This window comes from Chrysoperla carnea, chromosome 4, assembly GCF_905475395.1.
Source record: "Chrysoperla carnea chromosome 4, inChrCarn1.1, whole genome shotgun sequence".
In the NCBI taxonomy this organism is placed as follows: domain Eukaryota; kingdom Metazoa; phylum Arthropoda; class Insecta; order Neuroptera; family Chrysopidae; genus Chrysoperla; species Chrysoperla carnea.
Window position 1 is genome coordinate 64,516,149 of NC_058340.1, and position 17,232 is coordinate 64,533,380.

A 17,232-nucleotide genomic window follows, 5' to 3' on the forward strand; every position below is an offset into this window, starting at 1 on the left:
AACCAGAAAATTGTTGCTTGGAGTTGGTAAAATTATTTTTTCTTTTTTGTGCACTTTTTGTCCGTCCATTTATTAAAAAAAATGGCACTATTTTCTACCCCTAGATGCGAAACCAATAACACTAAAATCGAAATCGGACTACTCTGTTAATAGTAATGCGTGATCATGCATTTAAAAATAAAAAATACAAGTTGAATTGAGAACCATCCTCCTTTTTCGTCGGGTATAATTTTGTTACAAATTATACAAATTAATTATTTTTATTATTGCAAGTTTGGCCATGAATTTTTTTTTTGGAAAGAAATCCGTATATAAGTTAAAAGTCGCTTGATAATACAATAAATTTTAGTAACACAAGTAAGAATGTTTTCCAAAAGTTTGGTAGTTTTAGTTAGTATTACAATTTCATCTTTACAGCCAATTTTGGGTGGACCATACGAAACTGCTAGAGCTAGTAAGTATTTTAGCTAAGTAAGTTTTTCTTGCAATAAATATTTTGACTTGAAATCAAAGATCCATACATTGGGTCTTCTTCTACTTAATATACAATGTCTTGCAAAGTTATATTGCGTTAACCGAGCTGTTTTGTCTTCTTTTAAAGCAGCAGAAGCTCTCCGTATAAAGCGAGCAATTGGAACTTCATTACCAAAAAATCCGCTATATCTCCGAAAATAATTCGACTTTTTAAATGTCTGTTTAAGTACATATTCTTAAGAGTCTAACCTTTAAAAATATGCTCACAAAACTTCGGTTTCTTCAAGTTTCTAGACCAGAATACTGCCTTAATGTTTTTAACCGCACCTTTAACCCATATTTACAAATAGGTCACAGGGTAATTTTATTTTAATAGTTAATCACCCAAATACATAACATACGTGATTGACTTCATCACGTTTATACTATTTGTATTTTGCGACATACAAGAAATGTGTAATTATTTATGTGCTGGTACCGCTTGCCAAGACCATGTTTTCAAACTTTTTTTATAAATAAAATTCAGAGGAGACAAAAGGTATTTTTTTAAATTACAAATTTATAAAATCGGAATTTTTTTTAAATTGATAATTTCTTTCTTGCTATACATCATAAAAATTTTTGCATCAAACAAGGATATTACGCAAACAGTTTGATTGTTTATGGGACGTTTAATAATTAAAATAAATAAATTAGAATGTCAAGAATATGCTAAAGCTGTCTATGCCAATGAAGCAAGTCCAGTTTTATCAAGGAGGTCAGGCTCAAATTCAGTATCACAGTGTGGTATATTGGAAGTACCATTGATTATTGGTGGCAAAAAAGCGAAACCCAGAGAATTTCCACACATGGTTTGTAAAAATTATCCTTGTAATAGGTGCTTTTATTAGAGGTTCACATCTATGAGTTGACAACAGTCTGTTGCTTGATAACTGAACAACATACAGTTGCTTTGTGTTGAGTTTGATTTAAAGTTGTGAACCTTTAAAAAAAACACCCGGTACAAAATAAGGCATACAACAGTATTATTACAATTTTTTATCTAGGCTGTTATTGGATATGGTCCGTCACCTCGTGGAAATCTAGCCTGGCATTGTGGCGGTTCTTTAATAAGTGAACAGTTTGTTCTAACTGCAGCTCATTGTGAAAATTCGGATTCAGAGTGAGTTATTTAGCATAGATTTTCTCGGAAATCTCGAAATACTATTTTGTGTCAACCTATTTTATAAATATTTCCGTATATGTTTAACAGAGGTCCAGCTCAAATGGTACGACTTGGCGAAGTTAATTTTCAAAATGATGGTGAAACTGATGTCCAAGAACGTGGAATTTCACAAATAATTAAACATCCAGATTATCGTCCACCATCAAAATACAACGATATTGCATTGATAATGCTTGATTCGCCCGTAAACTTTGATGGATACGTGAGACCAGCTTGCTTGAATGTTGATGGCAATGTTCCACAACGGGGTATAGCAAGTGGATTTGGCCGAACATCCTACGGTAAATATAATATTTTGGTACCAAAAACTTCTCATTATATAACTGGAAAAAATTTAAATCGTAGATGATTCTTCGAGCAGTAGCCAATTAATGAAAGTAACAGTTACATTTTTCGATAGCAACACTTGTACACCAGCATATAAATCAGAAATATCACGTGGCCAATTACCCGACGGTATAGTCGATTCGATCGTATGTGCTGGTGAAATGAATGGTGGTAAAGATACATGCCAAGGAGATTCTGGTGGACCAATACAAAATGTTTTACACTCACCCGAATGTATGTACAGTATTATCGGTGTAACATCGTTTGGAAAATTTTGTGGATTTAAAAATTCTCCAGCTATTTATACACGTGTTTCACATTTCATTCCGTGGATTGTTAGTAATGTTTGGGGTTAAATTGAGCACACAATAAGTTTTTGAATTTGTTTTAATTGGTGGGAAGATTTTCGGAAGAAAATGATTTATTTGACATCAGTCTATAGATGGTAAATCGTGTTGGTCTCAGCTTGAATAAAATATAAGTTATTATCTTATTTAGTTAAGTTTATTAATCTACTCATTGTAAGCAAACATAGAAACTTACTTAGCTTTATTTTTTTTATGATTAGAAAAATAAGGCTTACCAAGCCTTTTAAGTCAATGGCTGTGTTTACCTGATATTTAAAGCTTTATATTTTTAAAATAAATGTATTTATTAAAACTTTTTTGTAGTCGTTAATTTATTTATTAAGTTTCAAAAAGATTGAAATTTTCTGCACATTTAGAAAATTTGTTTTAACTTTATCGAATCTTTCCTGATGAAACAAATCCTTTATTTCTTTAATTTCAATCCCACTTGTTTAAATTTAATATTTATTTAAGTTCAGGTCTGCGACAAGAAATCGTTTTTTATGATGGAAATACAATAGGTATTTCTTATCAACTTTTGGTGGTAGTACAGATCGCATCGACTTCACAGAAAAGGAATTAAAGGATTAAGTGAATGTAAAAATTACAAATATGTTTTCAAATATGTTTTATTGAATAGAATTTTCCAAAAGTTATTGGATAATTTTAAAATATAATAATTGATTTACTGTTTGCCTCTGTAGATTTTAAATTGGTACACTACCATATTTTTTCAAAATTTATAAAGAATATATCCATTCAAAATGATTTAAATAAAAATGTAACCCATCCGTTATTTTGTCATTAATATATCAGATAAAAATAACTTTGGTTTTCGATTCAAAAACAGAAGACCAAAAAGTTTCTGGCAAAACAGTTATTACATTTTTGTGTATTTTGAAATGACTTTTGTAAAATTTTTGTGTCCTATTTTACATAAATTTTTTTTATAAACTATAAAATATTTAGCTATACTCATATTGATTATCCAAAAAATTTAATTTCTTACATTCCATTAACATAATATTGAACATAAATTTCTGGAAAAGAAAAACGAAATACAAAATTTATATTATATTAGCATGGTGTACTGCATAACGAATTATTGTGTTTGCAGTAAGGTCAAGGACGCCAAAAAAATGTTTTTTTTCGAAACGTGATTATGGCACATGCATATCTCTATCGCCGGTTTTTGTAATTTATTTAGTTTACAATTTTTCTAATCTAGTGTGTTTGGTAAATAATGGTGTTTTAGTAATTATCACAAAAATATTATTTTTCTTTCAAATTACTAATACCTTCTGTTCAGAAAAAGACGCTTTCCTAGATACTAGTGTATTGGGAAATTGTCATTTTTTCAACGTTCTTTGATGAAGTCATGCTACCATACTTGAACCCTGCTGTATATATTTAAAATAATATATCTATATAAAATTATTTACCGTAAAGTTTGTACAAAAATCCATTGTTGTCGCAGGCTTTTGTAGTCCTTTTTCGATAATTGGATTATCATGAATATTTGACCGTTTCCCAGACCAATCACGTGTGAATGTTACTTGTCCATATGAACAATGTTGTAATAAAAGTATACTTAATGTAATTATACTTAATATAATTCTACAAAAACAGAAAAATCCAAATGAATATTATATTATGATAAGAGTTATTGTTGTTTTTATATAGATAACAATGGTCCTTACTTTGTGGAAAACATTTTTAATGTGAATTGTTGTGAACTAGGATGAGTTGAATAAATGATTGTGCATATATTTACAAAAATGTTGCTTTTATATATGTATGGAAAAAAATATGTGGCATTTATAAGATATAAAAAATTATTCAGTGGAAATAATTTCAATCAAATATCTTAAAGGAAAAGGTTATATTAATATATGCATTTACAGGATACTTCAGGTAAGCGTTTACTCAATACCTGACAATGCAATGCATTTGGGATTTAATTTGCTTCTAAATTTAAGTTTTTAAACAGGGATGAATTATTTTTACTATGATGAATTGGCGAGATAAGTTCCAAAGACAAGAAGAGTTGATGTCATGAATGTTAAAAATGTTAATCTAACTGATTACTGGTCAAAGAAGATAAACACTGGTCATATTCTAGTATTTATTTAGTTTTTCATTAGTAATGGTGGAAAAAAGTTTTAAACAAAATTTTCAAGAAGTATTCATTTAAACAATTTTTATAAAAATTCAAGATGGTGACTGCTTTTTGGAATTCAAGGGAGAAAACTGGCGTGAATTTTTCCTAGTTGGCTATCTGTTAATAAAATTTCCTCATTCCGCTGCGATTTAACGCAAATTTAGATCCTTTTTATGACGATATTACTACATGTTTTAATAAACTATCAATTCCTTAAACACCCTGTAATGACTTTAAGTAAAAAATTCATTCAAACGTTAATATATTTTTCTTCATATATTTCTGATGCAAATAAAAATTCACGTTGTAGTTATTTTTGTTTTTTACGGGTATTTTAAGAAAATGAGTCTCATATATTTCCCATAACCATTTTTAGAAAAATTAAAATTTAAAGTATATTTTATTCATGACTATACTTATATTAGATTAGAATCCGAAGTACGGTGAAATAGCCATGGTAAGTTGCTCTATTTGAACAATTAAACATGAACGATTTGATCAAGGCTCAAATCTTAGACTTGTCGTTTTGAAGACATTTTACCACAGTCTTGCTTCACCTTGAAAGTCCACGGCAATTTGAATAAAATGTTTGGGAAAACCTCGAATCCAACAGGCCAATGTTTTGAGATAAAGTGCTCTGGTTGAGAATCTCTTTGACCTACAATAAATGAACTGGGCCATTCAATAAATCTTTCCAGATCGCAGTATGATGGGATCCGAATAATTCAATACATCTCTGTATTTATGTTCGGCAAAGGTAGCCATGATATTTGAAAATTACCATCAAATTTTTGTAGAAAAACAATAGAATCAATAGTGTCACATCGAAAAACATGCAAAATCTTTTTGGCCTGTAATAAATTTTTAGTATGTCTCACATATAATTCATAAAATGAGTTACGTTAATAAGCAATCATCCGAAGGTACATGAAATCATTTTTTTTATTAAATTTATTATCCAATCCTAGTAAAAGCACTGGGTTATTATTAATTAAAAACAATACATTTTCCTTATTTCTAGAAAAAATCGTCAATAAACTAATAGGTAGTAAGATACATAAACGAAAGGAGAAACCAATACAAACGCCACAAACAAAAACTAATTCTGTATCATTTTCGGTATCATCGAATACATACGCATCACCACTATTTGCTAAAACCATAAATCGTAATGCATTAACGACGAGCGAATACCTTAGTTTATTAGCAAAACCAAAGCAGTAAGAAACCATAATTTATTTTACTTAATTTGCAATATCTTTAAGCATTCATTCTTAATTTTTGTTTCAAACCACCTTTTCCTTCCCTATAAAAAGAGATATTTTTCGGGAATTTTAAAAAAAAATACTTTTTAGATATGACACGTCAGTATTTCCGAATCGATGCCCCAAGTTTTAGAACCATATAATAATCATATTTGTTAACTTCAAAGGAGAAATCGAAACTTGGAGAGAGTGTTATTAATGTCTTACTTAATTATTTTTTAACCTAGGGTCGTGGAACCAGTCATGACTAACAATAATTTAAAGCAAGTACCCACAAAAAAAAGGAAAATAGTAAACTATAATTGGAATGATTATACGATAACAATACCGATATCAAAATTATATTTCTTGTTAAAAGATATTTCTATGTTTACGAATGAAGAAATCAAACATTTCTTTAAGGTAATGATAAAAACTTTTCCTCTCAAATATAGGCCCTTTTAAACATCCAAAAATGTTTAATTATATTCCAAATGATCGAAGATTTCTTCACCAAATGAGCAAAAGAGACACATTGCATATCAATCCTTCGATAGCAAGCTGCTTTTTATCTAAAGGCTTCGCGCTGCTATATATATAAGATTTAACAATTTTTAGAGCACATATCCTTGGATTTCCATGAGCTGCTTCAGAGAGGTCGAAAAATTGTTTGATTGATTTCTTCATAACTATAAATTTTTACACAAATCGTAGTAGAAGTCAATCAAAAATTTTGAAAAATTTCTAGACTCTCAAGCAAGGTTAAAATCGACTTTGAAATAAAACCTAAGATTGAAAATGGTCATAAAAATCTGGACGAAGGACTAATACAAATTGAATAACGTTATCAAGACCTATTTCGCCTTTGCTATTCGAAACATTTCCAATTTTCATTTAAGCCTAGGCACATTCACATTTTCATTTCTGTTTTTCTAGACTTTACGTGATTCGGAAGATATAAAAATTAAAAGAAAAGTAATAAATAAGAATCAAAATAAGGATACACCATTGAATTCGCAAAAATCCTCATCCACAAAATAATAAAAATTATGTAATAAAAATAATGTAAATGTATTACAATAATAAAAACTTAAAAATTTGTCATTAATTTGACTATGACATTTTGGCCATGGTTAGGCATTTATTCATTTCTTCAGTATTAATCTAATACAATAATGCACAGAAATGGAAGTTTGATAAACTTTCAAAATTGTTGTATTGAATTAAGAAAAAAGGAATGACTACGATGAAATAATATATTTTGAACTGATTATGGCTTTAAAATAAACTGTCAATAAATTAAAAAATGTGATATTTATTAAAACTCTTCATTTCTTGTGACAGGTACCTACTATACTTAAATAGAATCCATCTTTACCCTTTAGCTACTACCAGGACTCATGAGAAAACTTTAGACTTTTAAAATACTTTATATTTTTATACTTTCAACTTCAAAACTTTGTCACCCTGACACCTCAAAGATCAATAAAAATGGCTTAGTTTCCACCCGAGACAGAATCTTATTGAGCCAAAGATTACGTCCAGTTCCATTGTAAGATTGCGTCAAGGTCAAGAACATGACTCACATTTCGTTTGATATTGAATTTCCTGCTGAAGTCATGCTGTTACAAAGTTACTGCTCGCCACTCTAAACAAAACAATTATTCTCGAATAGGCATCATTCCAGCGTATCTGATATTAAAATCTTTGACTTTTCATATTAGAGCAGCGCTGCCATCGATTCTATTGTACCTTCCATCTATTTTGCACACAGCGAATAACAATTTTCTGTTTAATTTTAAAATTGTTTACACCCCGCAAGTGTCACTTAGTAAAAACAAAAAAATAATAAATATAAACAATTTAATCGCCAATGCCTAGCAAATTTTCAAAGATTCCTATTTATACAAATTGGGATTCAATATGACATTATCCACAAAAAATTAATTAATACCATCATATGCCAATTCATTCGAAATTAAAATTTTTAGTATTAAAATTAATTAATTAACCTCTTATTAAATAAGTATGAAAGAATAATTGCATTTGTAAAACATAAAGATGGTAGATGAGGACAGTATAGCGGAAGCTCCTTCTGTTTTAAATGAAGTATTGGCTGGACAAAAGTTACGTGAAACTAAAAGTGCCAAATGTTTAGATATTGTAGAATCGATAACTGTACGAAAGTCTAAAAAGTTACGAAACATAAAAAAGAAGAAACGTTCTACGGAAATTAAAAAATCACAAAAACGATGTAATAAGGCGAATATGTTAATATGTTGCTGTTCACCGCACAGAAAACGGATCCCACATGCAAACAAATTAAGAAAAGCAAATATACCTTCTAAAATCACCAATCGATTATTACTAACGAAAAGTCAATACATACGAATGTTATCAAAGCCCAAGCCGTGAGTATCATATCCATAAAAACGAATACCTATCGACTTTTATTTGCTCTCCTCAATGAAATTTCGTTTGAAATTGAACTAAAAAATAAATTGGGTAAAAAGGGCTTCATATTATTGAAAATAAGGGCTGCAATAATTATTAAGTTTTGTTAATATACAGCTCTTAACTTCCTTAAAAAAGGGACGTTGAACTCTTTTTCACTTGGCTGGTTCAAATTAAATAAATATGACACAATAAATCAGAGTAGGCAACAAGGTTTGTATGCACTGAAAAAGATCAGAGATAGTTTATTTGGTTAGATCACTGAACCCCCAATAGTTGAATATTAGATCCAGAAACGAATTCCAGTCATGAACCATTAGCATTTCAAACAATAATCGATTCCCACGTATTCATGTGGAACGTTTTAATTTTCAGAAATTATTATGCACCAAATATATGTGGCAAGCCAATAAAAAAACAACGAAAATCTGCTTTTTATCAAATACCAAATGCAGAAATTACTCGATTATCAAGACCGACACGAGCAAAACTACTTGTAACTTTTCAAAAATATCATGATGTTTTACCAGCTTCCAAACTAGAAAGTTTATTTTCACAATTACAACGAGGAAATGATGACGATAATAAGTTATTCAACAAACGCTTTGATGTGAGTTATATTTTTATTGTCTATATTATTAATTGATATACTTACACGAAACTTAAGCTGATCGCTGTCAAGCCATACTTTCGAATTAACTGAAACCACGGATTAAACTGAATGTTTTAGTCGTGTACCGAAAAATTTGTTTTTTCAATTTATGTTGTTTTTTGGGGAGATTACGGTATACGATATTCACGGCGAAGAAAACTTGCGTTTTTTCTATTCTTACTATCCTATTCTCTTTTCCACACTACAACTAGATATTCACCCAACAAGATAACATTCTATTGCCCTAGTGATACAATAATTTTGTAATATTGTTTGTAATATTTCAGAAAAAAGAAAAACCTAAAAAAATTAAACGAAAACATTCGAAAAGAAAATCGAAAAAGAAATGCTGTGAATTGTATGCTATTGAATGCCTTGCAACCAAATTTGCCATTAAATTAACGGCATTCTTAACATTGCAATGCAATAGAAGCCGAAATATTCGTACAATCGAAACTATAGCAGAATTAATATTTTTGTTGCTGAGATCGGCGGATGGTAAATCTTGTCATGCTAATATTTGTACAATTAGTGAAGATATGTGGGAATATTTATGCGCATCAGCACATTTTCTTGCATGCATTTTAGATGTTGTTTATTGTAAATATGAAACTATAAAAAAACGACCTCCGGCAGGATCTGACAAGTCAAGAAAAAGAGATACTGAAGATAAATCTGACAGCTTTTCTGTAAGAAAATTGTTTTTATATATAAGTCCTTTATATGACCAATTGAAGTCTTCACATAATTTATTTGTTTTCTCGAGATTTATGCGATAAGTAATACTGTAATTTAACTTTAATTCTTAAATTGGGCTGTTGTATTTCACGGGGAAAATTCAGAAATTTTTCAAATAATTGATGGATATATATTTCAATTAATTTTTGTCCAAAAATGCTGATTTCAACTTTAATCGGATTTTCCCCTGGTGAAAAAAATATTAGGGGAAAGAATAAGTCTTAATGAGTCTTAAAAACTCTGAAAAGTTTTAGGAAATCTTGGGAAAGTCTTAGGAACTCTGAATAACTCTGATTTTATAAAAAAATTCCTAAATTTCTTAAAAAAATTAATATTTGACAACAAATTTAAAAAGCGCGGTCCTTAATAATAGTCTTAATAATTTCTCTAACCCTAGAGTGAAGAATCTTCTCAAAGCGATGATGGTAGCGCTTATGGTACAGCTCATCTTGAAATTTCCAAAACAAAAATATCTCCTTTTTATTCAACTGAAGCTCAACAGGGACGGCACCCTGACCATTATATAGAAATAGCTGATGATAAATATAATAAGAATACCGGACAAGCTGCATTTTCACAATTAAGTCGTTTAGAACGAGATAGAACTCCAACTCGAAAACAATTATATCAACAAAGAGATCTTTCTCTAAAACAAAATTCTAGACATTATTTAGAAATTAACACTGGTGATGATAAAACTGGCCGAGCTACTGTCTTGAAATTAGAACGTCTGGAACAAGATCGAACTCTTCTCGGAAAACAACAACTTTCTCAAAAATCGGATACTCCCAAAGCACTTAAAACATCCAAATTGGAGAAACTAAAAATTTTGGAGCAAGTCGCACCTGGCAAACCACAATTTTCTAAAAAAGTTGATATCAAAACACAAAAAACTTCCTTTTCTGTTAGAAGACCAAGATCCGCTATTGGTGTGTCCGACATTCCTAACCTGAGATCTCCCAAAGATAAGCCTGTGAAACAAGAAGGTAGTACCACAGATTTTTCTGAAGATGACGACAAAGGTTTTAGATATAAAACAGATCCACGGGACCATCATGGCTATCATACCCCCAAACAAGAATCTCCCAAAAGCCTTAAAGATATAAAACAAAAACACCTTGGAGATAAAGATTCTTCTGATGACGATCAGGATGGAAAATATAAATCAGCAGAGAAACACAGGCATAGTTCTTCAAAACTGACTTCTCCTGAAAGTCCCAAACAAACATCACCAAAGGATAAAAAACAAAAAGACCGTAGAGATCGTGACTCCTCGGATACTTCTCCAGATAGAGATTTACAAAAAGGGCGTAGGCATAAATCAGACGACCGGCCTGATCTTGGTTCCTCAAAGATATCTCCAACTGATGGAAAACAAACATCCCCGAAAGATATTTCACGAAAACGTCGGGCAGATATAGATTCTGCTGACGATGATCAAGATGGAAAACATAAATCAGCAGATAAATATAGGCATGTTTCCTCAAAAGAGGAATTTCTTAAAGGCCCCAAACAAACATCACCAAAGGATCAAAAACAAAAAGATCGTACAGATCGTGACTCTTTGTATTCTTCTTCAGATAGTGATTTGCAAAAAAGGCGTAAGCATAAATCACACGATCGATCTGATAATGGTTTTTCAAAGAGATCTCCTACAGATGGAAAACAAACATCATCCAAAGATACTTTACAAAAATATCGTGGAGATAGAGATTTTTTTGACGACAATAAAGATAGAATACAAAAATCAGCAGATAAACATAGGCATAGTTCCTCAAAAGACGATTTTCTTAATGGTTCCAAACAAACATCACCAAAGGATAAAAAACAAAAAGATCGAAGAGATCGTGACTTTTCGGATACTTCTTCAGATACTGATTTTCAAAAAAGGCGTAAACATAAATCAGACATCCGACCTGATCATGGTTCCTCAAAGAGATCACCAAATGATGGAAAACAAAGATCCTCGGAAGATACTTCAAAAAAACGTCGTGGAGATAAAGATTCTCCTGACTACGAACAAGATGGAAAATATAAATCAGCCGATAAACGTAGGCATGGTTCCTCAAAAGAGGATTCCCCTAAAGGTCCAAAACAAACATCACCAATAGATAAAAAGCAAGATCATAGAGGTCGTGACTCTTCGGATACTACTTCAGAAAGAGATTTACAAAAAGGGCGTAGACATAAATCAAGCGAACGACTTGATCACGGTTCCTCAAAGAAATCTCCAACTGATAAAAAACAAACATCCCCAAAAGATACTTTACGAAAACGTCGAGAAGGTAGAGATTCTGCTGACTACGATCAAGATGAAAAACATAAATCAGCAGATAAATATAGATTTGGTTCTTCAAAAGACGATTTTCTTAAGGGTTTCAAACAAACATCACCAAAGGCTAAAAAACAAGAAGATCGTAGAGATCGTGACTCTTCAGATACTTCTGATAATGATCAGAAGTCTAAGGAAACTAAAAGAAATCGAAAGCAACCATCATCGAAAGGTGCTTCACAAAAAGATCGTAAAGATCGAGAACCTGTAGATTCTTCTGATAAAGATTTGCATGATAAACATAAATCAGAAGACCGACGTAAGCATTTTTCTTATAAAGAAGGGTATATAGAAAGTCGAAAAAAATCACCAAAGGACACTATAGATTCTTCCGGTGAGGACTTAGGTGGAAAATCTAAAAAGCGCTATGACGCTCACCGCGGTTGGCATGAACCAAGAAAGAAAAATGATAATGACCGTAGTTCTTCAGATTTTTCTGATGATGACCATAAAAGTAAAAAATTAAAAAGTCTACCTGGAGATGCATATTCAAAAGAGAAAAAATCGGCACACCGTGGTTGGCATAAAACAAAAGACAGTTCCCCAGAAGATAACAGGCAGACATTGCCGAAGAGTAGAAAGCATAAAGACCTGAAAGATCGTAGGTCTTCTTCAGATCTTTCTGATGGAGATTTAGCTGCTAAACATAAAAATGAACTAACGAAATATGAATCCCGAAGAGATCAAAAACAAAAATCTACGAAGGATGGTTCTTCAGATTCTGATGACAGTGAAGATCTAAGTAAACGTAAATCTGGACCTAGAAGTCCCAGGCGGTACACTTCATCATCACCTAGATCTCATTTATCGAGTAGCCCATTACGAGAAAGTCCAGGTATTATTTTCGGTAATTATAGCCTTTATCTATTACACATTTAATTATTTTGAACAGATGCACATGGTAAAGAGTCTCCAGAAAGTCCATATGGCAAAAGAAGGAAACATCCGGTAAGTGTATTTATTTATTAACCTTTAAATGTGAGATATATGACGAGCAGTCTAAATGAAAATGTTGGCAAAAGCAACATTTTCTGTGGACAGCGTAACATTATTTTTATTTATTTATAATTTATTTAAGGATAAAAAGCGAACTTCTAGAGGATCTCTTTCTGGAAAATCGTCTCTTAAATCAGAATCAATGCTCGACGCTCTAGAAAAAGAATTAAGCAAAAGCCCAACAAGGGATAAAAACTATTTCAGATCGAAAAAGACCACTGAAAGTGAAAAAGATGTAATTAGGGATGAACAAGGGCGACCTATAAAAGACTCAAAAATATCTGATCGAAAATCGAAGGATAAAATTGAGAAAACTAAATCAGGTTACATAGACAAATCTGTGAAAGGAAAAACTAGCAGAGACATGTCTGATGATCTTAGTATTGATGAAAAAAGTGATGATGATGTAGAAAAAGGTAAAAAACGAGCCGTTAAACCCAAGAAGGAAGGTATAAAAGACGAAGCAGAATTATCAAGTGATAGTGGCGGTAGTCAAAAACACATTAGCGGTGAAAAGCTGAAAAATGGTAAAAAGGACACAGGAGGTGATAAGGATTTAAAGTCACCTGAATTAAAAAAGACGATTGCAAGTGATAGTAAATCAACTCTTAAAGAAATCAAATCTAGAAAAGAGGAGGATATAATAAAAGATAGAGAAGCTGGTATTAAACTTAGTGGTATGTTAGATCAAGAAGAGAAAATGCGAAAAGAAAAAGATCGACAAAAGAGTGAAAAAGACAAAAGTTCCGATGAATCAGAAACTGGAACTTCATCAGTGATGGATACACAAAAAACAAAAAAAGATATAGACAAGAGAGATAAGACAAAAGATAGGGATGAAACTGAAAGCGAGGCGTTGTCAGAACTTGAAGTACCACACAAAATGGAAAAAGGTTTTACAGACAAAGAAGGCAAGAAAATGGACTATTCTGAAAGTGAATTATTAGAAGATAAAAGAAGAAAAGACAAGAAAAAACCCGATACTGATCTTGAAAGTGGGGTATCATTATCAGAGACAGAAGACGAAAGAAAAGAGAAGAAAGGCAATGAACTTAAGACAAAAGATGAAAGTGGTCGTGAGAGTAAGGGATCCTCAGAATTTGATGGTATGACACCAGAAAAAAGGATTACAGATAAATTGCCTCAGGAAAAAAAACCGTTTGAATCACGTATTAAAGATCAAGACGAAAATGATTTGAAATCTGATAAAATCGTAGATGATATTTCAAAAACGCAAAAAAGAGATGTGGGTAAAGATTTTCAAGACGAAGATCAAGTCAAATCAGAAGGCAAGAAGAAGCTTGTTGAAGACGATAAAATAATCGATGCAGATAAAAGAAAACAAATTGAAGATGACTTAAAACACATTATGGATGACGAGGAAAAGAAATCAAAAACATCCAAAATGCCAGTTAAAGACATTAAAACTGATAGGGAAAAAGATTTGGTTGGTTTCTTAGACGAGAAAAAATATGATAAAAAAGATCGTTCTGAAGAAAGTGAAACAACCTCTGAAATTGATTCGGAAACTGAAGAAAGTGATAAACGTAAGAAAGATTTACCGAGGGTATCCTTACCAGATTACATTCATGGTGAAGACAAAGAATTGCCTAGATACAAACCAAGCAAAATAAAGGACAAACCATATGTTGAAGAAGAATATGTAAATGACCAAGTGACAAAACACGAGGAAAAACAAAGTATAAATGATGATTATCTTCAAGGTCAAGATATTATAAAAGCACTTGAAAAGGGTGGAAGATCAAGTTCTGTAATAGGTGGCCACAGATACGATCAACCATCCAAAAGTGATAATAAAATCGATGGAAAATTGAGATCGGACTTTATGGATGATGTCGTAGTTTTAAATGTCAAAGAATCTGATAGTATTGAAAGTGATATTATGAGTAGTGGCCACAGGAAGCTTTTTATTTTTCCAAAAGTGAAACAAGCAACTTATCCAGCTTCAGATATTCGACTTGATAAAGATAAACGAATTAAATGTCCTTTTTATGGTAGAATAACACAGAAGTCGCCATATGTGGACTATGGCTCAAGTCACGATAAACAAAAACATATTTCTAGTCTTACAAAATGTATAATACCGCATGTGAATATAATGCCACATGGAACAGAGAGAATTTGTTGTGCTTCACTTAAAGCATGGGCATTATGGATAAAAGATGTTGCTGAATCTGCTAAAGTTTGGTGTCATTGGATTAATACAGTTATTTGTGATATGCAAACGATTACTGCATTGATGCGAGGTATGTTTATAAATAGAATGATTTTAAGTCATAAATAGTTAGCTATCGGGAATATTAATTCCCGATACATTAATTATGGTAATCATAAGCAAAACTCACTAATTATCACTAATTATGGCAGTCATAAGCAGTTTTGTCGTCGCATGGCAAAATAATTTTCCAACAACTTGATTATTTATCATTTATTCTATTACAACCGGTACACACTTGCTTTATTTATTTTTTACTTTTTAGGTGAAAAGAGTGAAAGGGTAATAACGTGTGAAGATTGGCGTAACTTTGCACAACGCTTTGACAGTGATATATGTATATGGCATCATTATAATAAACATGTCGAAAAGAATACAAAACAAATTTTAAATTATTGTAATTGTGCTCGTGTTACACAATATTGTAATTTATGTCAACGAGAGAATTTACAAAGTTCAAGTAAAAATGCTGATCATCTTTATAAACAATTAGCTGTCGCATTGAAAACAACAAAATATTGGCGTACATGGTTACATTCAATGGTCTTAGAATCACAATCGTTGTTTGATTTAATTGAAGGTGTGTATAATATATTAGGTAGGTAAGGATTACAAAATTCTTAGTATGTCGATAATCTAAACCAATCATTCCCAAAGTGGTCTGTATCGACCGCTTGGGGACGATTCGAAGGTGAAAGGGGCCTTGAAAAATTAAATTAGAGGGTCCATGAGAATAAAAAAGAATATACGGTATCGAAAAACTACATAAGGGATCTATGATAATAAATCAAGTAAAGAAAATTTTGCAAGAGTGTCGACAAAAGGGCCAGGTGGTTAATAAACGAAGGTATAAAAATAGCAATGTAATTGTTGCCTAAAACAAAGGGAAGGGGGTATGGATAAATTTGGAAAGGACGGCCCTTAAACCGGAAAAGGATGAAGGGTATATTCACGAATATTAATCCGGCATCACGTGGAAGGGAGTCTATCTGAATAATGAAAAACTGTCTTCGAGGCAAATATGTTTGGGAACCACTCGTCAAAGCTCACCCGATTGAATGAAATTGAATAGAATCGGTTAATTAGCATTCGATTAATTTTTGGGCTTATAAAAAATAATGTTGTGCTTATTTACTTAAATTCCTTATTTCTATCACGTTTCTTTTTTCTTCCATTGAAGTTCCTATCTACAGCATAAGTTTTTCTTCGCCTATTTTTCCCTAAGCTGGAGGAATGTATACTGAGACCTTTCTTCCACTGGCAAACTTCAACCAAAATTCACTTAAAACTTAGAAAAGTGTCTCTTATGCTTCGAGAGATCAGTTCATAATAAGACATATATTATTTTGTTTGCAACGCAACCTTGATTCAATTAGAGTTTAACTTACTAAAGCAAGACATTTGTTGCGTTCAGGGGCTGGCATCTGGTAAAGCATTGTATACAGTACAAATTCCCGAAAAAAATTTCTTTGGAATATTGAAAATCTTAAAAGAAACTGTTCAAAAATTAATTGAATTTTTTTTTAGTTTCATGTAAATATGCCGCATATCGTCCAAAATGTATTTGCAAATGTAATGACAGATTCGCACAATGTTCCATATATTCAATACGGAGTTTGCGAGAATAGAAAAAAAAATGTTTTGTATATACAGTACAATTACTGTTAATTAGTTTTTGTGAATTGTGTAATATCCTTACTGTCAAAATGTGTCAATAAATGAATGTTTTTCTAAACCTTAAAATAAATTGTCAGTTTGATTTTTACTTCATAAATTATTCACTGAGTAATACTCATTCTAAGTATTATAAAATCCTTAATTCACAGCAATTTTGTCTACGGCTGACGAATAGTGGTCTAGGGTCAAAGTATATATTGGCAACTTAATTTTAAAAAGGAAACAAATTTGTCAGAAGCTTGTTCTCAACTTTTTCCCTTTGAAAAATATTAGTAGCCGGGGCCTTTTAATGCCCTTTATTTTGGTTTATTTCTCTAAATTGCTCTGGAATATCACCTCTCGTTTATAGTCGGAACTCTGATCTAGAGG

General features: G+C 31.4%; 3 protein-coding genes across 3 annotated transcripts; all 3 read left to right on the forward strand.

Moving 5' to 3' along the window:
- Positions 1-356: 356 nt before the first annotated feature.
- Positions 357-2,387, forward strand: LOC123298313 (serine protease snake-like). Its single transcript, XM_044880282.1, has 5 exons — positions 357-454; positions 1,171-1,325; positions 1,521-1,636; positions 1,727-1,980; positions 2,045-2,387. The coding sequence occupies exons 1-5, from the start codon at positions 364-366 to the stop codon at positions 2,380-2,382; spliced, it is 954 nt and encodes a 317-aa protein (XP_044736217.1). The 5' UTR covers positions 357-363; the 3' UTR covers positions 2,383-2,387.
- Positions 2,388-5,317: 2,930 nt separating this feature from the next.
- Positions 5,318-6,819, forward strand: LOC123298860. Its single transcript, XM_044880955.1, has 4 exons — positions 5,318-5,457; positions 5,556-5,754; positions 6,027-6,201; positions 6,715-6,819. The coding sequence occupies exons 1-4, from the start codon at positions 5,427-5,429 to the stop codon at positions 6,817-6,819; spliced, it is 510 nt and encodes a 169-aa protein (XP_044736890.1). The 5' UTR covers positions 5,318-5,426.
- Positions 6,820-7,826: 1,007 nt separating this feature from the next.
- LOC123298861 (titin homolog) lies at positions 7,827-16,814 on the forward strand. The gene is made up of 8 exons (XM_044880956.1): positions 7,827-8,189; positions 8,608-8,820; positions 9,216-9,573; positions 10,020-12,789; positions 12,847-12,902; positions 13,033-15,217; positions 15,452-15,784; positions 16,714-16,814. The coding sequence occupies exons 1-8, from the start codon at positions 7,840-7,842 to the stop codon at positions 16,812-16,814; spliced, it is 6,366 nt and encodes a 2,121-aa protein (XP_044736891.1). The 5' UTR covers positions 7,827-7,839.
- Positions 16,815-17,232: the final 418 nt, after the last annotated feature.